A 16716-nucleotide genomic window follows, 5' to 3' on the forward strand; every position below is an offset into this window, starting at 1 on the left:
TTACTCAAGTCAGACCATGCGTAGACAGCAGGAAGTAAGCGTCAATGCCACAATCCAAATCTCGACCAGTCAACATAGTCCCGTGGCTACTGTCTGGCGGAAAGATCAAAATGAAGAGGACTTTCGAAGCCTTGGTAGAAATAGTACGTTGCAAACACGAGTGGCATTTCACGAGTATATGCTGTCTCCAAGGAATATCCATATGATCACAACATGTCCTTTACCCTGTGAGCTTGCCTCTCCCTCTCCCGGGCCCCTGGAAACAAATGTCATTCTATGTAACTACTACGAAGTAGTGAACGCATATACTCAAAGCAAGCTTACGTACAGTTCAAGTGATCTACCGGCCTTCTCGGGTATACACAACATCTGCATCCAGTTCTTGGGGAGGACTATCTGGCCGGTCACTGAACTTCGGAGATGTTTACCGCGGCGACAAACAAGCGCTGCTGCTGGTTCATTAGTACCGATGATTCTAGCGAGGAAAAACCCAGATTGTCAAATTCTGAGATACTTGGTCTAGTAATCCGCGAAGCGACAGGCGAGGTCGGTGAAACACATACGGGAGAGTAGGATTCGCCCGGATACAGACGCCCAGGTTGTCTTGGCTCGAGACTTGGAAACGGCGGGTCTTGACAATGGCCTGGTGTGGGTAGTGTAGACGTTGAGTTTAAGTCTTTTAGCCGTGGAACTCTACCGACTTTGGGCTCGGTAGAGCACATCTTGATCCATCGCATTCTAAGTTGAGCGCGTGTCAGTGAGGTGACATCCAGACTGAAGTACATGTGTCCAGTCAAGACAGGGCGCATGAGTCGTGCAAACCCAAGCAAACGAATCTCATCTCAACCCCACCATCGCGAACCTTGTCAAACGCCCGCCTAGATTTCCTATTTCATTCAATGTTCCCATCCCACCCTAGCCGCGACCCTGATACGACTCCTCCTCAACTGCGGGGGAAACATTGGCATTGACCGGCCTTTAAACCAGTTTAAGCCCATGGACCATCTGATAGACTGATGCGGCCCGGGTGGAGCCAGGCACATCTGCACAACCGCTGCACGATGTCGCATTCTGTTTATAAGCGCCCGAGTCCGAGTGGTCGTGTCCGTCAATGGGACGTTTACCCCGATAAGTTTACTCAGCCCAGCCGTTTTCCCCGCGTTGTTTCCCCAACTCGTCCATCATGTGGCTTTTCCTTACCCCTGGGGAACTGGTGGAGATCTTGGAACTACCGGAACGATATTTCAATGGTGCGCGTAGAATCGTGATGACCTCACCTGGGCCGAGGGTGGCATTGAGTCAAGTCCGGGGAAGACGGGGCCGTGCGGAGAGACGGTTGCATTCTCGCGCTCGGAAAATGGCCTGCAATTGACTTATAAACATGAGTATCCCACGACAGACTGCGGTGTTGTTGTAGGGAGAGTTGTGGTAGTTGCAGACCTCTGAGAATCTCAACCCGACCTTATCGGATCATCAACCATGATCTCCTTTGCGTTCACGCTCCTGACGGCGCTCGCCGCCCGCGCCTCGGCCAAGACCCATAAGACGCCGACACCTCAGATGGGATGGAACAGTTACAACTACTACAACTGCTACCCCAATGAGACGCTGATCAAAGAGAACGCACACGCCTTGATCAACACGGGTCTAGCCGACGCCGGATACACCACCGTGACTACCGACTGCGGCTGGCCGGCCAAGGAGCGCTCCGCTGACGGCGAGCTCGTGTGGAACCCGGAGTTGTTCCCGTCCGGAGGCGGCAAGGAGCTCGGTGATTACATCCACAATCTCGGATTGAAGTTCGGCGTATACTCCGGCGGCGGATACTACCAATGCGGTTCCACAGATCAACCCGCTTCTCTCGGTGAGTAGTAATTACCCGGAACTCCAATGTTCAGTGTACCAGATAGTCCTAACAAGATTTTCAGATCATGAGCTCACCGATGCCAAGTCATTCGCCGACTGGGGCGCAGATTCCCTGAAGTACGGTCACCAAGGAGTAGAGCCCTTAGAAGGGTCAGGTGCTAATACGAGGTGCACATCAGATACGATAACTGCTACGCGGTCGAGCCCACGGTTATGGTCGACTACGTTTCGGAAGAAGCCGTTTCACCGGATCGCTTCGTAGCGATGGCAGATGCGTTGAACACAACGGATCGAGACATCCTCTACCAAGTCTGCCAATGGGGAACTGGAACGGACCTGGGTATCTGGTGCGTCGTCCACGGTAGCGAAATTCTCTCAAGCTTTCACAAGGAATTAACTTGATCACTAGGGCGCCCAAAATTGGTAACAGCTGGAGAATCAGCAACGACATCTACAACGGCTGGCGCAGCATTTGGCGGATCACGAACCAAGTTGTTCCTTTTTACAAGTACACCGGCCCAGGTGCTTTCCCCGACATGGACATGTTGCTGTGAGTAGTCAACTTCTTTCCGCAGGATTGCGTCGTTTTAATTCCGGCGCTGACAACATCATCCTAGCATTGGTCTCAGCGCCCTGTCGATTGAGGAGGAGAAGTTCCACATGGGAATGTGGGCCATCAACAAGTCTCCCCTTACCCTCGGTGCCCCCGCTATCCCCGGTCTTGTCCCGGAGTCAGCCCACGAGATCCTCGTCAACAAGGAAGTCATCGCTCTCAACCAAGACCCCCTCGCCAAGCAGACAGAACTCGTCCGTCGCTACACCGAGGAGGAGTGGGACGTTTGGGCCGGCGAATTATCGGGCTCCCGCCTCGTGGTCGGCCTGGCAAACTGGAAGAACGATTCCCAGGCCGTGAGCGTCGACCTCGCGGCCGTCTTGGGTGTCGCCTCGGCCAACGCCCGTGACGTATGGGCGGCGAGTGACATCGGCTCCATCTCGGGCACGTACGAGACGACGTTGAACGGCCACGAACTCAAGTTGCTCGTGCTCTCGGACCTCTCCACGACGGCACCCGCCGTCGACGCGTCAGCCGGATATTACACGGCCACTGACGCCGCGCTGTCTGGCTCAGCCTCCAAGGTTACTTGCGCAGAGGGTCAGTGTCTTCCGAGCAGCACAAAGGTGGGGAATATCGGTTCAGGGGCCGCGGTCAAGTTTGAGGGCGTCGAGGCCAAGTCAGAGGGCAAGAAACTGCTGGGCGTTGACTTTATCAACTATGAGATCGCCCTTGACTCCGCGTGGCAGTTTGGGTCCAATACCCGCAATTTGACCATCTCCGTCAATGGTGGTACCGAGAAACGGTGGGCCTTCCCCATCTCCGGCGGCAACTGGTTTGACACTGGCCGCTTGCTCGTTGAGGTTGATGGCTTCAAGGGTGATAGCTCGAACACGGTGGAGTTCAAGTCGTTTGGAAGTGCTTGGGCCCCCGACTTGGTTGGTTTCGAGGTTTTCGAGGCCAGCTAGAGTCTTGAGCAAGCAACTTGAAATGATCATTCATAGGCAAGATTATGAGAGCAAGACAATCTTGGATTGTTACAATGAGATCCTCCTAGTACACTCAGGAGGCTTGATATTAATCAGTCTCGCCCATATCATCAAGGACTAGTATACAAAAGAAAAGAGGCGTTGTGAGTATAGCACAGGGGTATTCGTAACGAAAAAGAGCCTTGATCATAGCATGCCAGAACAAAGTCCGCATGCATCCATCCCAACCATTACCATCAATTACATAGCCGCATCACCTAACCCCTCATCTCCTTCTTCTCCGATGACCGAGGATGTCCGGGATTGCTCGTCAGCGAGTCCTCATCATCAACCCTGTAGAAAGAGCTTCCGCTCGCCGCATCATCGTTGCGCCCGCTGAAAGATGAGGCAGGGTTCGACTTCGGCGAGTGTGACTCAACGCGGACTTCAACATCGACTCTTCGGTGGATACCAGTTCTAGCTTCCCGGATGGCTTCGAGATTTCTATCCTCAGGAACGGCTCCGACGCTGGCGCGATGGAAACTCTTAAGACCTCCGGTTTCGTGGTGGCCGTTGTGACCGTTGTCAAGACCAGTTGGGTTCGTGCGATGACCTCGGGAATGTCCCTGGGAGTATGAGAGGGAGTTGAATCTAAAACCGCTATCTTGATCCTTTGCGAGGCGTGTGATCAATGAGGCCATTGACATCTCGATGTTGAGCTTGACCATGTAGGCCACGGGGTGGAACTGGATGTAGACGACTTGGTTTGGCAGTGACATGAGGCCAATGAGCATAGCCTGGATGTGTATTGTCAGCCTCCTGAACATTTTACATGATCGTAGTGGTGTCTTGACTTACGTCCATGGCAATTGAGAGAACCATCAGCTTTGCGTTGAAGCCAACCAGAGGCTTGTACTTGACCAATCCATGCTGATTCAAGAGGCGAGCCTTGACGACGTGGAGAAAATACCAGTTGAGGCCAGCGTCAACGATGAGAATGAGGATTTTGGAGAGACGGTCCCAATAGTGGTTGATATTGACGTATCTGCGATCTCATATCAGCGAGTGAACTATACGGCAAGAGCTCAGTACAGGAGATGGTCGAACTTACGTCTGGCTAACAGGAGGGTCAAGGTGGGAGGGAATCCAGATGCAGAAGACGGCAATATTGATCAGGGTGATAACCACAGCCGTTCCCCATTTCAGCATGCGAATGGTCTTTTGACTCTCCGCAATGACGGCAATACGATTGATGATGATTTGCATCAGCAACTGGATCTCCCACACCCATAAGAATAGGATGAAGAATAACACCGGCACTCTTTGACACCGATAGTGTTAGCTCGGTCAGAGCAGAAGTACCGCACTTCGATACTCACGTTGGTCCTAATATCCCATCTAAGAATAACCATCCGATGACGGCAATGACGAGATTGGCAACAATCTCACCCCACATCATGTAGATGTATGTGCTTCGAAGGGGGTTACGATTCCGTCTCGTCTGCTTCATGGCCTCCCATACTGTCAAGAAACCAAAACCGATAGTAAAGCCCGCGGCCAGCGAGGCAATCTGGTAGTCGGTCTTTGATGCCGCCATCGTGAAGTATGCTGGAGAGGGCGAAGGCGGGAAGATCGATTCGCTCGTATTAAATAAGTATCGTATCCGATGTGTTCGAGGTTCGGTCCTCTCAAGAAAGGCTCCTTGATATACCAGATTGGGTATGTGGGGAAGGAGACGAGGATGAGAGGGGAGCAAGATGTCGTCTAGTTCAAACTCAAAGAAAGCCCTACGAGCCCGTCGAGAAGGGGGAAACGGGCATACTTTTAAGAATCGACGATGTGCGTCCACAGTCCGGAGCAGATTGGCCCTCGTCAAGCTCGGCTACCCACTTCTTTTCCGGCCCGTAAGTTAAGAAATTTCCCCTTCTCCAGTGCTGTGGCAATAATAATAGACTAATAGCCTGGCAAGCTCTGGTTTCGCGATCCCAAACGGCAGAGGGTGGCTAGGCCGCGACAGGTAATCGAGCCCTCCAGCCGGCGCGGTGACTAGACCGGGCGAAGAACCCACATGGTGGTGACAATTGTTAGTGCCACCCTCTAGCCTACGCCACACGCACCACAAACGTGTAGCAGAGGTGCAGAGGTCGCACTCCAAGAGTCACTACCAGTCTGTTACTGTTACCATAAGCAGGGGTGGTGGGGGACTATGAGACGACAGGTCCTGCAAAAGGAGTCAATCGGCACCCCCTTCTCGTAGCTCTCTTGCCCAGTTGAGACAGTTGATGGACGGTGATGTCTTCATCCGTCAATGGTTTGGGTTGCATAGGATGGCAGGAAGTTTGACAATACTACCAGATAGCAAAGCCTATCCCACTGGCCCGAGAAAAGAAAAAGATCAACAGGCACGACCGGCCCCCAATAGCCATGTCTCGCGATGTGCCGTCATTTCTTCATGGTGCAAATGCCGGGGATAAAGGTTTGCTGAAGAAGAAGTGAACCCAGGCGTCGATCTTGAGAGGGTCAGTCACGCAAGAAGGGATCCTCCTTACCATCCGCGGGAGCGGAAAGCAGGTTCCCTCTGCTGCTCTTTTCTGGGATACCATCTTGTCACGTTCTCCAGCCTGGTTCTTCGAGCAGAACTTCGCCATAAAAGAGCGGGGTCTGTTATAGGGGTGACGGGGCCTTGTCGTCAATAGCTTCGTGGACTGGGAACGAGCTGGCGAACCACAGGCGGGGAGTGCGATGTTCATTGGGGACCCGGGCGAGGAAGAAATGGTCCAGGGATCAGCAGATCGGCATGGCTTCCTGGTCTTTTACAGATGCTGCATGCAGCTTGGAGGCCGTGCGTTTCTTCAGTAGACAGCCAGACAGACAGACAGCGGGCATCTCCGTCGTCTCAACACCTCATCGGAATCCCTCACCGAGATGGAACGAGACAGCCCGTTGCGCCTCTCTTGATCTTTTCGTCGAAGGAATTGTATCGAGAGTGCTCAAGACTGTCCGGCAAATGGCAGACTCGGCAGAAGACCGTTACACCAAACAAGAGTTTCCGGCGTGGTGCCGATCAAGGGGGAACTTTCAGCAATTCAGCAATTACCAAGCCCTTAACAAAGGAGACTGCGCCATAACAAACACCTCCTCTTCCCTCATCATAAACCTTCAGTCAAATGCCGACTGGGCTCACAAAGAAGAGAGACAGTTGCCAAACGACGTGGGAGCCGTATCCAGAGTGTGCTCCGAACCGCAGTTCATGCTGCATGCATGGGACCAAATATCACCCCAGGCCACCTTGGGCCTTTCTGAAACATGATCTTGCTGCACCCACAGCTCTGGCACTCTGGATTTCTGCAAAGAAGGGCCGCATTGTTCTCGCCGGAGATATCTTCCACGTGGAGGAAGGGCCTTGGGTCTAGTATCAAAAGAGACACGAAGGCCGAGATAGCCAGGCCAGATGACACCGTCCCATTGGGGGCCATCTTGACGCTGTCCATTGGTAGGAAACCCCTCGACATTACCGTTCCAGGCGAGATTTGAGCCGCCAAGACACGTCAGGGGTTTGCTGGCCGACGAAGCGATCTCCTGGGTGCCATTCCCGAGAGCCCACAACTTTCTGCGGTCAGCGTACCAGTGACAAACAGGTTAACATCGACATGCCTCAGGAAATGCGGGGAGGTTCTGCGCTAATGACACAGAATCCGCGTATCAAATTACCAAAACTCTTTCATCTTGACACTCTCTCAACGTCCTTCATCTAATCATTCTTCGAGCTGTCTAGGTATGCGCAGTTTCTCGCTGTCACTCGGCCCGCCAAGTACGATAGCAACGGCTTTCCTTCGGATTCAAGCCGTAGCGGCACGGTGTGGCTGAAGAGAAACGGGGACAACAAGATGATCTGAAGCTGAAGAGACTCCCCCTCGGGCCCCGACAGCCACCAAAACACCGGCTGTGGCGTCTTTTCACCGAAGACCTTGACACTATTCCACCTTTGGTTCCTCTCATCCGCGTCTTGGCCTTTGATCAACGCCCGGTGACGCTGGTGAACCACGCCCCTCTGCTGCTCAAACCCAGTGATCCACGTTTTGCAGCATTCAGTGTTCGGAAACACGGTCGGCATTTGGTAAGGTTAAGCATGAAGAAAGAAGGCCACCACCCCTGGGCCCAGCTGGTGCCCCTGGACGAACCCAGCAGAGTCTCGCGACTGCAATGAGAGCATGCTGCAGGCCCTAGTGGCCCCCTCCGGCTGGGACGGCCTAGGGGAGGGCTCGAGCCTCGAGCAAAGTCTGGATCTCTGGGACCCTTGGAAGCTCTGGCCAGTCGTCATCTTCCTTCGACATGTTTCGCGGAAGCGAGGCACGAACCGAGGCATATTGCCCTGCAGGGGTTCCTGGGTCGCGCGACCAATAGCTTCACTCAGCTCTTGCTCCAGCATCCAGCTCCGAATGACAGCTTTCTAGCGTCGCCACTAGATACGATGGCTCGGGTCGACCTCGCAGAGAATCACGAGAAATCGGGCCAAAGGGACATGATGTTGACATGACTATTGGTATCTTTACCCTAGAAAACGAAGAGAACTTTCGATGCGTACAGACACCGTCCCAAAAACTGTGCGTGCCCCCCCGCTTCCGCCACCTTTTCCCCTTTCCCGAAGCCACTAACAAGAAACTTGTTCCAAGCGTGAAGCAAATAGGAAATTCGACTGTTGATAGAACGCCTTCGCTCGTCTAAAACCCGCTAAACCACATCATGCAACCCGGACACGCACAGAAGCCGCTATAATCCTCCAAATCCTTTGACAGGAAAATTGAAGTTGACGTGGTGGACTTCGGTTTTCATACCGCCCGTGTACGCCGACTTGTCCGCCGCGCGGCTGGCCTCGAGCCCCGTCCACCCGATCGCCGCGACGAACGTCCTGCCGGTGCTGTCGCCGGAGGATGAGCTTGGTGGGCACAGCGAATACCCGCTTGCCACGCCGTTGCAGCCCGGCATCCTGGATGCTCGTTCGACCACCTCGCGCATCCTGTTCTCGGACTCTCGGCAGTCTTCGAAGCTCAGGGTTTCGACGATGGGGGAGTTGATAACGGCGTGGGGTGCGTAAGGCTTGAATCGGAGTAGGTATGCCGCGGGCTCGCCGTCTAGTACGGGCGCGAACCGGGCCATTGCTTCGGCGAAGTCTTTCGATCTCTGCCACTTCTCGCGCGCATCCGGACTGACCCAACCTATTTTGAGACTCCGGTTGTTAGCCATTTAAGCTGAGCTAGATGAATTGGCCCGGCATATTGTCACGTACCGGTGATGAGCTCAAGCTTCTGTTGATCCTCAGTCCATGGCCCCCAGCGCGTACGAAGATATCCTGGCTGCTTGCTCAGAGTCTGGAGCATAAACTTAAGCTGCTCCTTCCAGTTTTCAACGCCGCCCAAGACAGGAATGGTTACCCGCTCGGTGACGGCATTAGCGAGCTGGGCTGGATCCATCACTGCTGAAAGCTTAGGTTCCGCTTCGGTGAAGGTGTTCTTTGCTCGGACCTTTCTCTTGAACCAAGGGATCTCGATATTGCTAGATTGGCACAGGTGCAAATGACTTGAAGGTTGGATTATGGTTGCTACTAAACCCGCTTGGAGGTCCGGACCTCACACTAATGTAATATTGATTTCGGCCGGCCTTTCCCTTTGATGTCTTGAGCAGGCAACCCTAATCTTAAATAGCCGTTCGCCAACGGAAGAGCTGGGACACCCAGAGGTCATCTGCTACCAAGGTCAAAGGCCAAGCTTTGGATCAAGGGTGATGTGGGATGGATGACGTTTCCGTATCAACGAGTACGGTGTTCAAGTTCGCCCGATGTTGTGGTAAAGTGAGATTCGGAACCAGGCGATGGGCGTCGAAAAAGGCCGTCGGCCGTATCTTTGCACCCATCCACCCAACTTAAAAATCACTTCAGGAACCCCCGACCAAAGCTTCCGTAGGTTCGCATCCATCAAAAGAGCCTCGTTCGCACCTCGCAATCGCAACGACAGCTATCAGTCATGGCGTGTCATTCGGGGTTGGGTGTCCCCCAAGCTTCTCATGAACCAGCAGAATCCCAGAGCGGGAAGTCTTCTAGAAACACCCGGCACCTCCGTTCCGTGACCGCATCGCCAACTGCGGATGGCCGATGCGAGATTTCTCCAACTGCTCCTCCGGGGAGACGTGTACCCCGGCCTATCCGCACCCTTAGGGCTGGCACCTCTGCTTGTGCCAAGCACGCCATTGGGGCGTCTGGCAGTTTGGGAACAAGATGTAAAAGATTAGATGACGGAATTTCATGGATAAATGTCTACGAGAATGCGGCCGCCTCGGACAAGCCGGCCGAAGGAAAAGCTGACAGGAGCCTGGCCGGTAGCCAATGTCCGTGGGGTAAAGAGAGCAAATGGCTCTCTGTTTCGTTTCATGGTGCGTCTCCCGAGGCAGCGGTAAGACACTGTCAAGACTGCAGCCGCATCTGCAACTAATGACGGGAACGGGTGTCTGTGTGAAGGTTGTGTCTTCCCGTCAGATAGCGTTTCATGACAAGATTCCTCTCCAACAACATGTCCGCCCGTTCCGCACCGTCGCTTTACGAACCCGCGAATCATCACGAACATCTTCCATGGAGGAAGCAAAGCTGGGCGGCCTGTCGCATCATAGCTCTCTTTCGGTAACTGGCTGACCCAAAACGTCTTCACTACGTCCGCCACGTCAAGTTTGACAGAGTTCCGAACTCACGGTCCTCTCGATAGTCGTCCACTACGGCTCAGACCACTGAGCGCCACTCTTCTACGGACGGCAGTGATCTACGCCGAACGCTTCACAAGCCACATTGTGAACAGCTTTCCCTCTCGAAACAGTGATTCCTCTGCGATCAATCTGTCGTATCAGGCAGCTGTCCGTAATGAACTGATGGTCCATTGAACGAAACACACTTTTCCATTCTCCGTTGGCTCCCGCCACTTGCTATGGGGTTTCGCCCTGCCTGCTGGTATGCCTTCCACTCGAACGGGTTCGGACTCCAGGCTCGAGTTGTCGCCCGCTCTCGCGAAGGCATCCCGGGGTGCTGGCCCGAATTGGGCCCGGCACGCGCGACGGACGACCGTACCTGGCCTTTCTCAACTTCGCAAGCTATGCAACAGAGCTCGCAACGCCGGTGGCGGGACAGATGTATCAAGCAGTCGGCATCTGACAGTGATCCGTCAAGCATGGCCCCCATTGTAGGCACGGTTCATCGGAGAGCTCGTAGAGGCACCATACCACATCATGAAAGTTATTAAAAGACCTCTGTGCTCTCGGATCGAGTTGATATAGCTTCCTCGCAAAACAAGACATCAATATATCTTGATCTCTATTCTAGCGATACGTCTGGTGATTTCAAGTGCCCTTACTCCAGATATCGCATTTAATCAGCCTCATACCAGATCAGACCCGTCAAGATGGCGCCAATTCCGGAACCCATCGCACTTCCACCAAACTTCACCAACGAGCTATTCCAAAAGTTCGTCATCCGCGCCCAAGAAATCTGCGGCATCGAAAATGTCCGCGTCATCCCCAAGGACAAGCCCCTAGAGGGCGACTCATACCTCAACCAGCCGAAATCACACGATCACTTCCCCCTCTACGAGAAGACCAAGTTCGTCGCCTCGGCCGTCGTCATGCCCCGCCACGTCCCGGACGTCCAGGCCCTCGTCGCACTCTGCAACGAGCTCGTCATGCCCGTCTGGCCAATCTCCCTCGGCCGAAACTTCGGCTACGGCGGCGCTTCCCCCCGCGTTCCCGGTTCCGTGGTCATGGATCTGGGCCACCACATGAACCGCATCCTCGAAGTCAACGTGGAGGGTGCATACGTACTTCTCGAGCCGGGCGTCAGCTTCCGGGATCTGCACGAGCACCTCGAGAAACACAACCTCCGCGAGCACCTCTGGATGTCGGTGCCCGTAGGCCAGGGTTCCGTTCTCGGAAATGCTGTGGAGCGCGGCGTCGGTGCCACGCCGTATGGTGACCACTGGGGTATGCACTGCGGCATGGAGGTTGTTCTGCCGAACGGAAAGCTTGTGCGCACCGGTATGGGTGGCGTCCCCAACCCCAACGCGGATACGAGCCTGCGACCTGATGAGCAGCCTGGCTGCGAGACATGGCAGCTCTTCAACACGGGATACGGACCTTACAATGACGGCCTCTTCTCTCAGAGCAACCTTGGTATCGTGACAAAGATTGGCATGTGGCTGATGCCCAACCCCGGAGGCTACCAGCCGTACGAGATCACCTTTGAGAACGACTCGGATCTGCCAAAGGCTGTTGACATTATCCGTCCGTTGCGCCTGCAAATGGTGTTGCAGAACGTTCCTTTCCTTCGTCACACTCTGTTGAACGCCGCGCACTGCGGTCCCAAATCCAAGTATACGGACAAACAAGGGCCATTATCAGAGGAAGAAGTCGACGGAATCGCAAAGAAGCTCGATATGGGTCGGTGGCAGCTTATTGGTGCCGTATACGGACCTAAGCCTGTTCGCGATGTCCTTCTTAGTGTTATCAAGCACGAGTTCCTCTCCATTCCGGGCTCGAGATTCTTCCTACCAGAGGATCGCGCACGAGAGAGTCCTCTCCGCGCTCGCGAGCTGCTGATGCAAGGTATTCCTACAGTAGAGGAGTTGAGGTGTCTGAAGTAAGTCTTATTCCCATAGCTTACTTTATTGTCCGTCAATTACTAACACTGGACATAGCTGGCTTCCCAACGGGGGTCAACTCTTGTGGGCTCCAATCTCCAAGGTGTCCGGCGAGGACGCAAAGAAGCAGCACGATGTAGCCAAGAAACTCATCACCGAATTCGGCTTCGATTACCTCGGCGCCTTTGCCGTGGGCATGCGAGAGCTGCGTAAGTATTCCGTCTAAACGGGCATCTCATTTCATGTTGCGATGCTGCGAGACAGTACGCAAGTGACTGACCCTGTTTACCTTAGACCACGTAATCGGTATCCCCTACCGCCTCGACGTACCCGACGACGTGGAGCGCATCAGGAAGTTGGCGCATAAGCTCATCAAGGAAACGACGGCGCACGGCTGGGGCCAGTTCCGCGCGCACACGGCGCTCATGGATCCCGTCGCAGACGCCTTCAACTGGAACGACAACGCGCAGATGCAGCTCAACGAGGCGATCAAAAATGCGCTCGACCCCAACGGTATCATCGCGCCAGGCAAGAACGGCGTGTGGCCTGCGAGCTACGACAAGAAGAAGTGGGTGCTGGACGGCAACTGAGTAACCCAATTGAGGATGCTTTTTTGCCTTTCTCAAGCTCCCAAAGTTGTCACATTCCCCCGCCTCCCGCCGTTGAGCAGGAGCAGTACCCAAGAGTATGATGGGGAAGTTGTGGGGATGAAGATTGGTTGTACGGTGACGCCGAGATGATGCTGTCAACTTTGACTGCACGGGAGAGCGTAGAAGAGGTCCAAAGATTTGGACCGGTACCGGAACTGCGGCAGCTAGTTGTATAGAGTGTGGCAGAACAGATTTTCGCATTCTTGTAGGTATGGCATGAAATTGTTGCCGGAGTTAGCTAGACTGAGACTAATTGAAGATGCTATTCTCGCGGCGCTGTTACTCCCGCCAGCATTCAACGTACGTCTACGGTACCATTAAGTACCGTGTCATAGAAATTCAACTCATGGATACCATATTTCGATGGCGTTTAAAAACTCCAGATTCAAGCTTCTAGGTCAAGGGTCCGGAACTTAAGTTCCGGTAGTTGTATCCGGACATGCTGACGCGGTATTGGTTGCTGTCTCCCTCTTTCAGTACAGATCCTTCCCATCAAAGTGATTAGCTCATACTACCTTACCCCGTACCTCAGTAGTTCATCTCATCGATTGACTTCCCGCCTTTCCCACATTACGGACTGCGGGATCACTCTTGGCTTCGTGGCACAAAGAGCCTCATCCGCCTAATGTAAGCGTCATCGGTGCCGGCTGTACCCACTCACGGCCCGGAGTTATTTCTCCACGAGGCCCATCCTTGATGCGGTTCGTCCCACCCCGAGCTCACCGGAGACAACTCCGTGGAGTGTATCTGAAGTCTGATTGATGGCAACTGCTCGTTTCGTTGCACGCCGGAGCAAGTTTCTTCTCTGTGGTAAGCTAGAAACGCGCCGTTGACACGCTGGACTACTTTTTGTGCAGGCTCACTAAAGCGGACATCAATTTCTCGCAATACAAAAGCTGATGACGGCAGGATTACAGCCAACGACTCGGAGCCCACGTGTATTTTTCGCAATTGCCGCCCAAAGTCCGGGGCTACGGTCCAGGATGATGAGGAATTTCAAAGTCCATGAACTCATCTCAAGGGGCGAACCCTTCACCTAGTTCGACTTCCGAGTTCGGTTCGCAACTACAATGGTTCAATGGTTGATGTCGATTAGCCTGGCTGGATATGTTGCGGTCATTCAATAATTGGAGTGCCGAGCACCGAAAAGTGGTCTAAGTTTTGTATAAGAGCGAGCCCACGATCGTTCCAGCAAAGGGAGTCATTGGCCGGGCATCTTCGACATCTCAACACATCAGAGCTCAGAAGCTTATACATAATGGCAACAAGGAGCATGTTCAGGCTGCTCGCCTTGGCCTCCGGCGCGTACGCCGTGCCCTTCGTCTCCGAGCCACAGACTACCGTCACCTCGGAGCCCACTATTACGCCGTCACAAGTGGCAGTCACCAACGTCACCTCCCACGGTCCCTACACGGGTCCCTCTCCAACAACGACCGGTGCACTCTCAACCAGTGTCCTAGCTTCCGAGGTCCCGATACTGCCCCCTCCAGATGATGCCTACGACTACCCGGCAGACGGCAAGCTCCACGGCGACCAGCCTGCGCCATATACACCTTCGGGTGGCATCGGTACCAACGGTTCGGCCCCAGTCTACCGCGTCCAGAGCGACTTCGACTACCAGTCCCTCGCCCTGGCACTCTACCAGGAGTACATCGAGCTCGACCTCTTCCACTGGGGCCTTGCCACCTTCTCCGATGAAGAGTTCGAGGAGCTCGGTCTGAATGCTGAGGACCGCTACCTCCTGCAGTTCATGGCTGAACAGGAGATTGGTCATGCCACTGTCATCACAAACATGCTTGGCGCCCAGGCGCCCAAGCAGTGTACTTACAACTACCCCGTCACCAATCTCCGGGAGTACATCGATTTCAACCAGAAGCTTACTCGCTGGGGTGAGTCTGGCGTTTACGGGTTCCTGCCGCACCTCAACTCCGGTCCGGCAGCCCAGCTGCTGCTGCAAAGCATCACGACCGAGGCTCGCCAGCAAATGATCTTTCGTCAGTTCGAGGGCTTGTTCCCCATGCCCGAGTGGCACATTCCCGGTATCCCGCAGAGTTGGGCCTGGACGCTCCTGGCACCGTACATCTCTAGCTGTCCGGCAGACCAGACCCGCCTCATCTGGCAGAACTTCCCCGCTCTTCACATCCTGAACCAGCCCAACCCTTATCGCATCAACGGTTCCAACGTCTGGAATGAGACTACCGGCGGCTGGGCGAACACCGCGGCGACGACGAACATCACCGATGCTGAATCTTGTGTGAACGCCACGGATCCCCTCCAGGACTGTAATGCCGCCATCACCCAGAACCGCACAATGCCCCTTTCCTACCCAGGCCGCCAGGTCTTTTTCCAATGGGACGCTCCGGGCCAGGCGGTTGGTCCAAATAATAGCTACATCACCGCGACCAACGTCGTGGAGCCAAAGTTCGCCGCCTGGGTGTCGCAACTGAATGTCACCTTCTCGCCACTTCAGAACGTTAGCCTCGAGTCTCGTACGGCGTACACCATCCAGCCCAACGTTTCAACGTGGGAGCATGATCCTGCCATCAACTCGACCATGTTTGTTGCTCTTACGGATACTGACACGTATGTCACGGCTCACAATTTAACCATGATCAACCCGCATGTTGCCGCGCTTGCTGTGTACCAGGCTGGTTGAGGAGGTGCCTTACGCAAAAAAATCGAGAGAACTCGGTCTCACTTACCAAAGAGAACGCTGGTCTACAATAGTTAATAAACCTACAATGTTAATGACGATTTTCAAAAGATTGTCACTTCTGCACGTGAACAACTTCAACCACATGCACATTTCAGATATGAACCGGGAAAGTAGAAGTTGATGCTCATTAGCATTTAGTCGCTCGCCTAAATCATAATAGTGTCGTGACGCGTCGTATATATGTCGTCGAATCCAAATTCGCCAGTGAATGCTTTCGCATAGCAAATAATGCTTCACGTATAGACACCGATTGGATCTTGATTGCCTTTTCTCTACCGGATGCAAGTCTATTCGTATAGAATCGTTTCGGGGAGAGCTAATTTAGAGCTCGTTGTGCTCCTGGCCGTCGGCGTCAGAGTCGGCGACAATGGTCTTGACAACATCAGCCGCCTCAGCAACCTTGCTGGCGACCTTCTCGGCAATGCCCTCAGTGGCAGACTCGACAGCCTCGCTGGCAGCCGAGGAAGCCTTGACAATGATCTTCTCGGGCTTGGGAACACCGTCAATGCCGACGAGCTCAGTCTCGAAGACTGATTACGACACTAGTTAGCAGAGCTTTCAAATAACAGACGGAATAGTTCATACCAAGGGTCGAGCCGCCGGGAATGGGGCCCATGCCGCGGGGTCCGTATCCAAGCTCAGGGGGAATGGTCAGGGTTCTGCGAGGCGTCAGTAACGATTGGTCTCTGGTCATTGAGGGTCCCTATGCTTACCTCTTCTCGCCAATGCACATGTCAAGAAGTCCTTGCTCCCATCTGTACCATTGTTAGCTTCCGCGACCAATTCCAGTGCTTCTCGTCGAGTCAATCATTCATTGGGGAACTGACCCCTTGATGACCTGGCCGCTGCCAATCTTAAAGCTGAAGGGGGTTCCGCGGTCGTAGCCTTGAGAAATGAGACGTCAGCTTTGCTTCAGAGACCTTTCAGTAGAATCATGGTAACCTACTAGCATCGAATTGCTTGCCATCGGCCTGCAGAGTACCGCGGTAGTGCATGGTGAGCTTGTCGCCATTCTTGGTCTTGCGGTCGCACTCGACCTCCTGGGTGACGTCGATCTTCAGGTCAGCGGCAGCAACGAAGCTGACGGCACTGGAGGCCAGAAGGCCAAGAGAGAGGAGGAGACCCTGCATTGCGTCTGTTTTGAGAAAGGCGAGGCGGAAATTGGTTGATGAGGGTGATGGTAAAGTCGTGAAGGTGGGCGGTCAATTGGACGGACTGGAGGGGAAACAATACAGCTGGCGGGCAACAAGGAAGACAGCTGCAGGGAGGGGCCACTGAACTGCCACACACTGGC

General features: G+C 54.1%; 7 protein-coding genes across 7 annotated transcripts; 4 read left to right on the forward strand and 3 right to left on the reverse strand.

Moving 5' to 3' along the window:
• Positions 1–1479: 1479 nt before the first annotated feature.
• Positions 1480–3387, forward strand: CABS01_15329 (alpha-galactosidase; the record flags this gene model as incomplete). Its single annotated transcript, XM_060548664.1, has 5 exons — positions 1480–1864; positions 1929–1983; positions 2046–2213; positions 2276–2416; positions 2484–3387. The coding sequence occupies 5 exons, from the start codon at positions 1480–1482 to the stop codon at positions 3385–3387; spliced, it is 1653 nt and encodes a 550-aa protein (XP_060391931.1).
• Positions 3388–3665: 278 nt separating this feature from the next.
• CABS01_15330 (uncharacterized protein) lies at positions 3666–4984 on the reverse strand (the record flags this gene model as incomplete). The annotated part of the gene is made up of 4 exons (XM_060548665.1): positions 3666–4184; positions 4246–4432; positions 4499–4708; positions 4767–4984. 4 exons carry the CDS (start codon positions 4982–4984, stop codon positions 3666–3668), a joined length of 1134 nt encoding a protein of 377 aa, XP_060391932.1.
• A 1200-nt stretch (positions 4985–6184) lies between these two features.
• Positions 6185–6697, forward strand: CABS01_15331 (uncharacterized protein; the record flags this gene model as incomplete). The annotated part of the gene is made up of 1 exon (XM_060548666.1): positions 6185–6697. The coding sequence occupies one exon, from the start codon at positions 6185–6187 to the stop codon at positions 6695–6697; it is 513 nt and encodes a 170-aa protein (XP_060391933.1).
• Positions 6698–8157: 1460 nt separating this feature from the next.
• CABS01_15332 (uncharacterized protein) lies at positions 8158–8858 on the reverse strand (the record flags this gene model as incomplete). Its single annotated transcript, XM_060548667.1, has 2 exons — positions 8158–8603; positions 8675–8858. The coding sequence occupies 2 exons, from the start codon at positions 8856–8858 to the stop codon at positions 8158–8160; spliced, it is 630 nt and encodes a 209-aa protein (XP_060391934.1).
• A 1968-nt stretch (positions 8859–10826) lies between these two features.
• CABS01_15333 (vanillyl-alcohol oxidase) lies at positions 10827–12646 on the forward strand (the record flags this gene model as incomplete). The annotated part of the gene is made up of 3 exons (XM_060548668.1): positions 10827–12055; positions 12114–12265; positions 12351–12646. 3 exons carry the CDS (start codon positions 10827–10829, stop codon positions 12644–12646), a joined length of 1677 nt encoding a protein of 558 aa, XP_060391935.1.
• Positions 12647–13964: 1318 nt separating this feature from the next.
• On the forward strand, positions 13965–15362 carry CABS01_15334 (uncharacterized protein; the record flags this gene model as incomplete). The annotated part of the gene is made up of 1 exon (XM_060548669.1): positions 13965–15362. One exon carries the CDS (start codon positions 13965–13967, stop codon positions 15360–15362), a length of 1398 nt encoding a protein of 465 aa, XP_060391936.1.
• A 381-nt stretch (positions 15363–15743) lies between these two features.
• On the reverse strand, positions 15744–16552 carry CABS01_15335 (FKBP-type peptidyl-prolyl cis-trans isomerase; the record flags this gene model as incomplete). The annotated part of the gene is made up of 5 exons (XM_060548670.1): positions 15744–15952; positions 16008–16081; positions 16136–16177; positions 16250–16307; positions 16369–16552. 5 exons carry the CDS (start codon positions 16550–16552, stop codon positions 15744–15746), a joined length of 567 nt encoding a protein of 188 aa, XP_060391937.1.
• Between the last annotated feature and the right edge of the window lie 164 nt (positions 16553–16716).

The sequence above is a fragment of the Colletotrichum abscissum genome, assembly GCF_030869225.1.
Source record: "Colletotrichum abscissum strain IMI 504890 chromosome Unknown Scaffold_65.1, whole genome shotgun sequence".
Classification (NCBI taxonomy): Eukaryota; Fungi; Ascomycota; class Sordariomycetes; order Glomerellales; family Glomerellaceae; genus Colletotrichum; species Colletotrichum abscissum.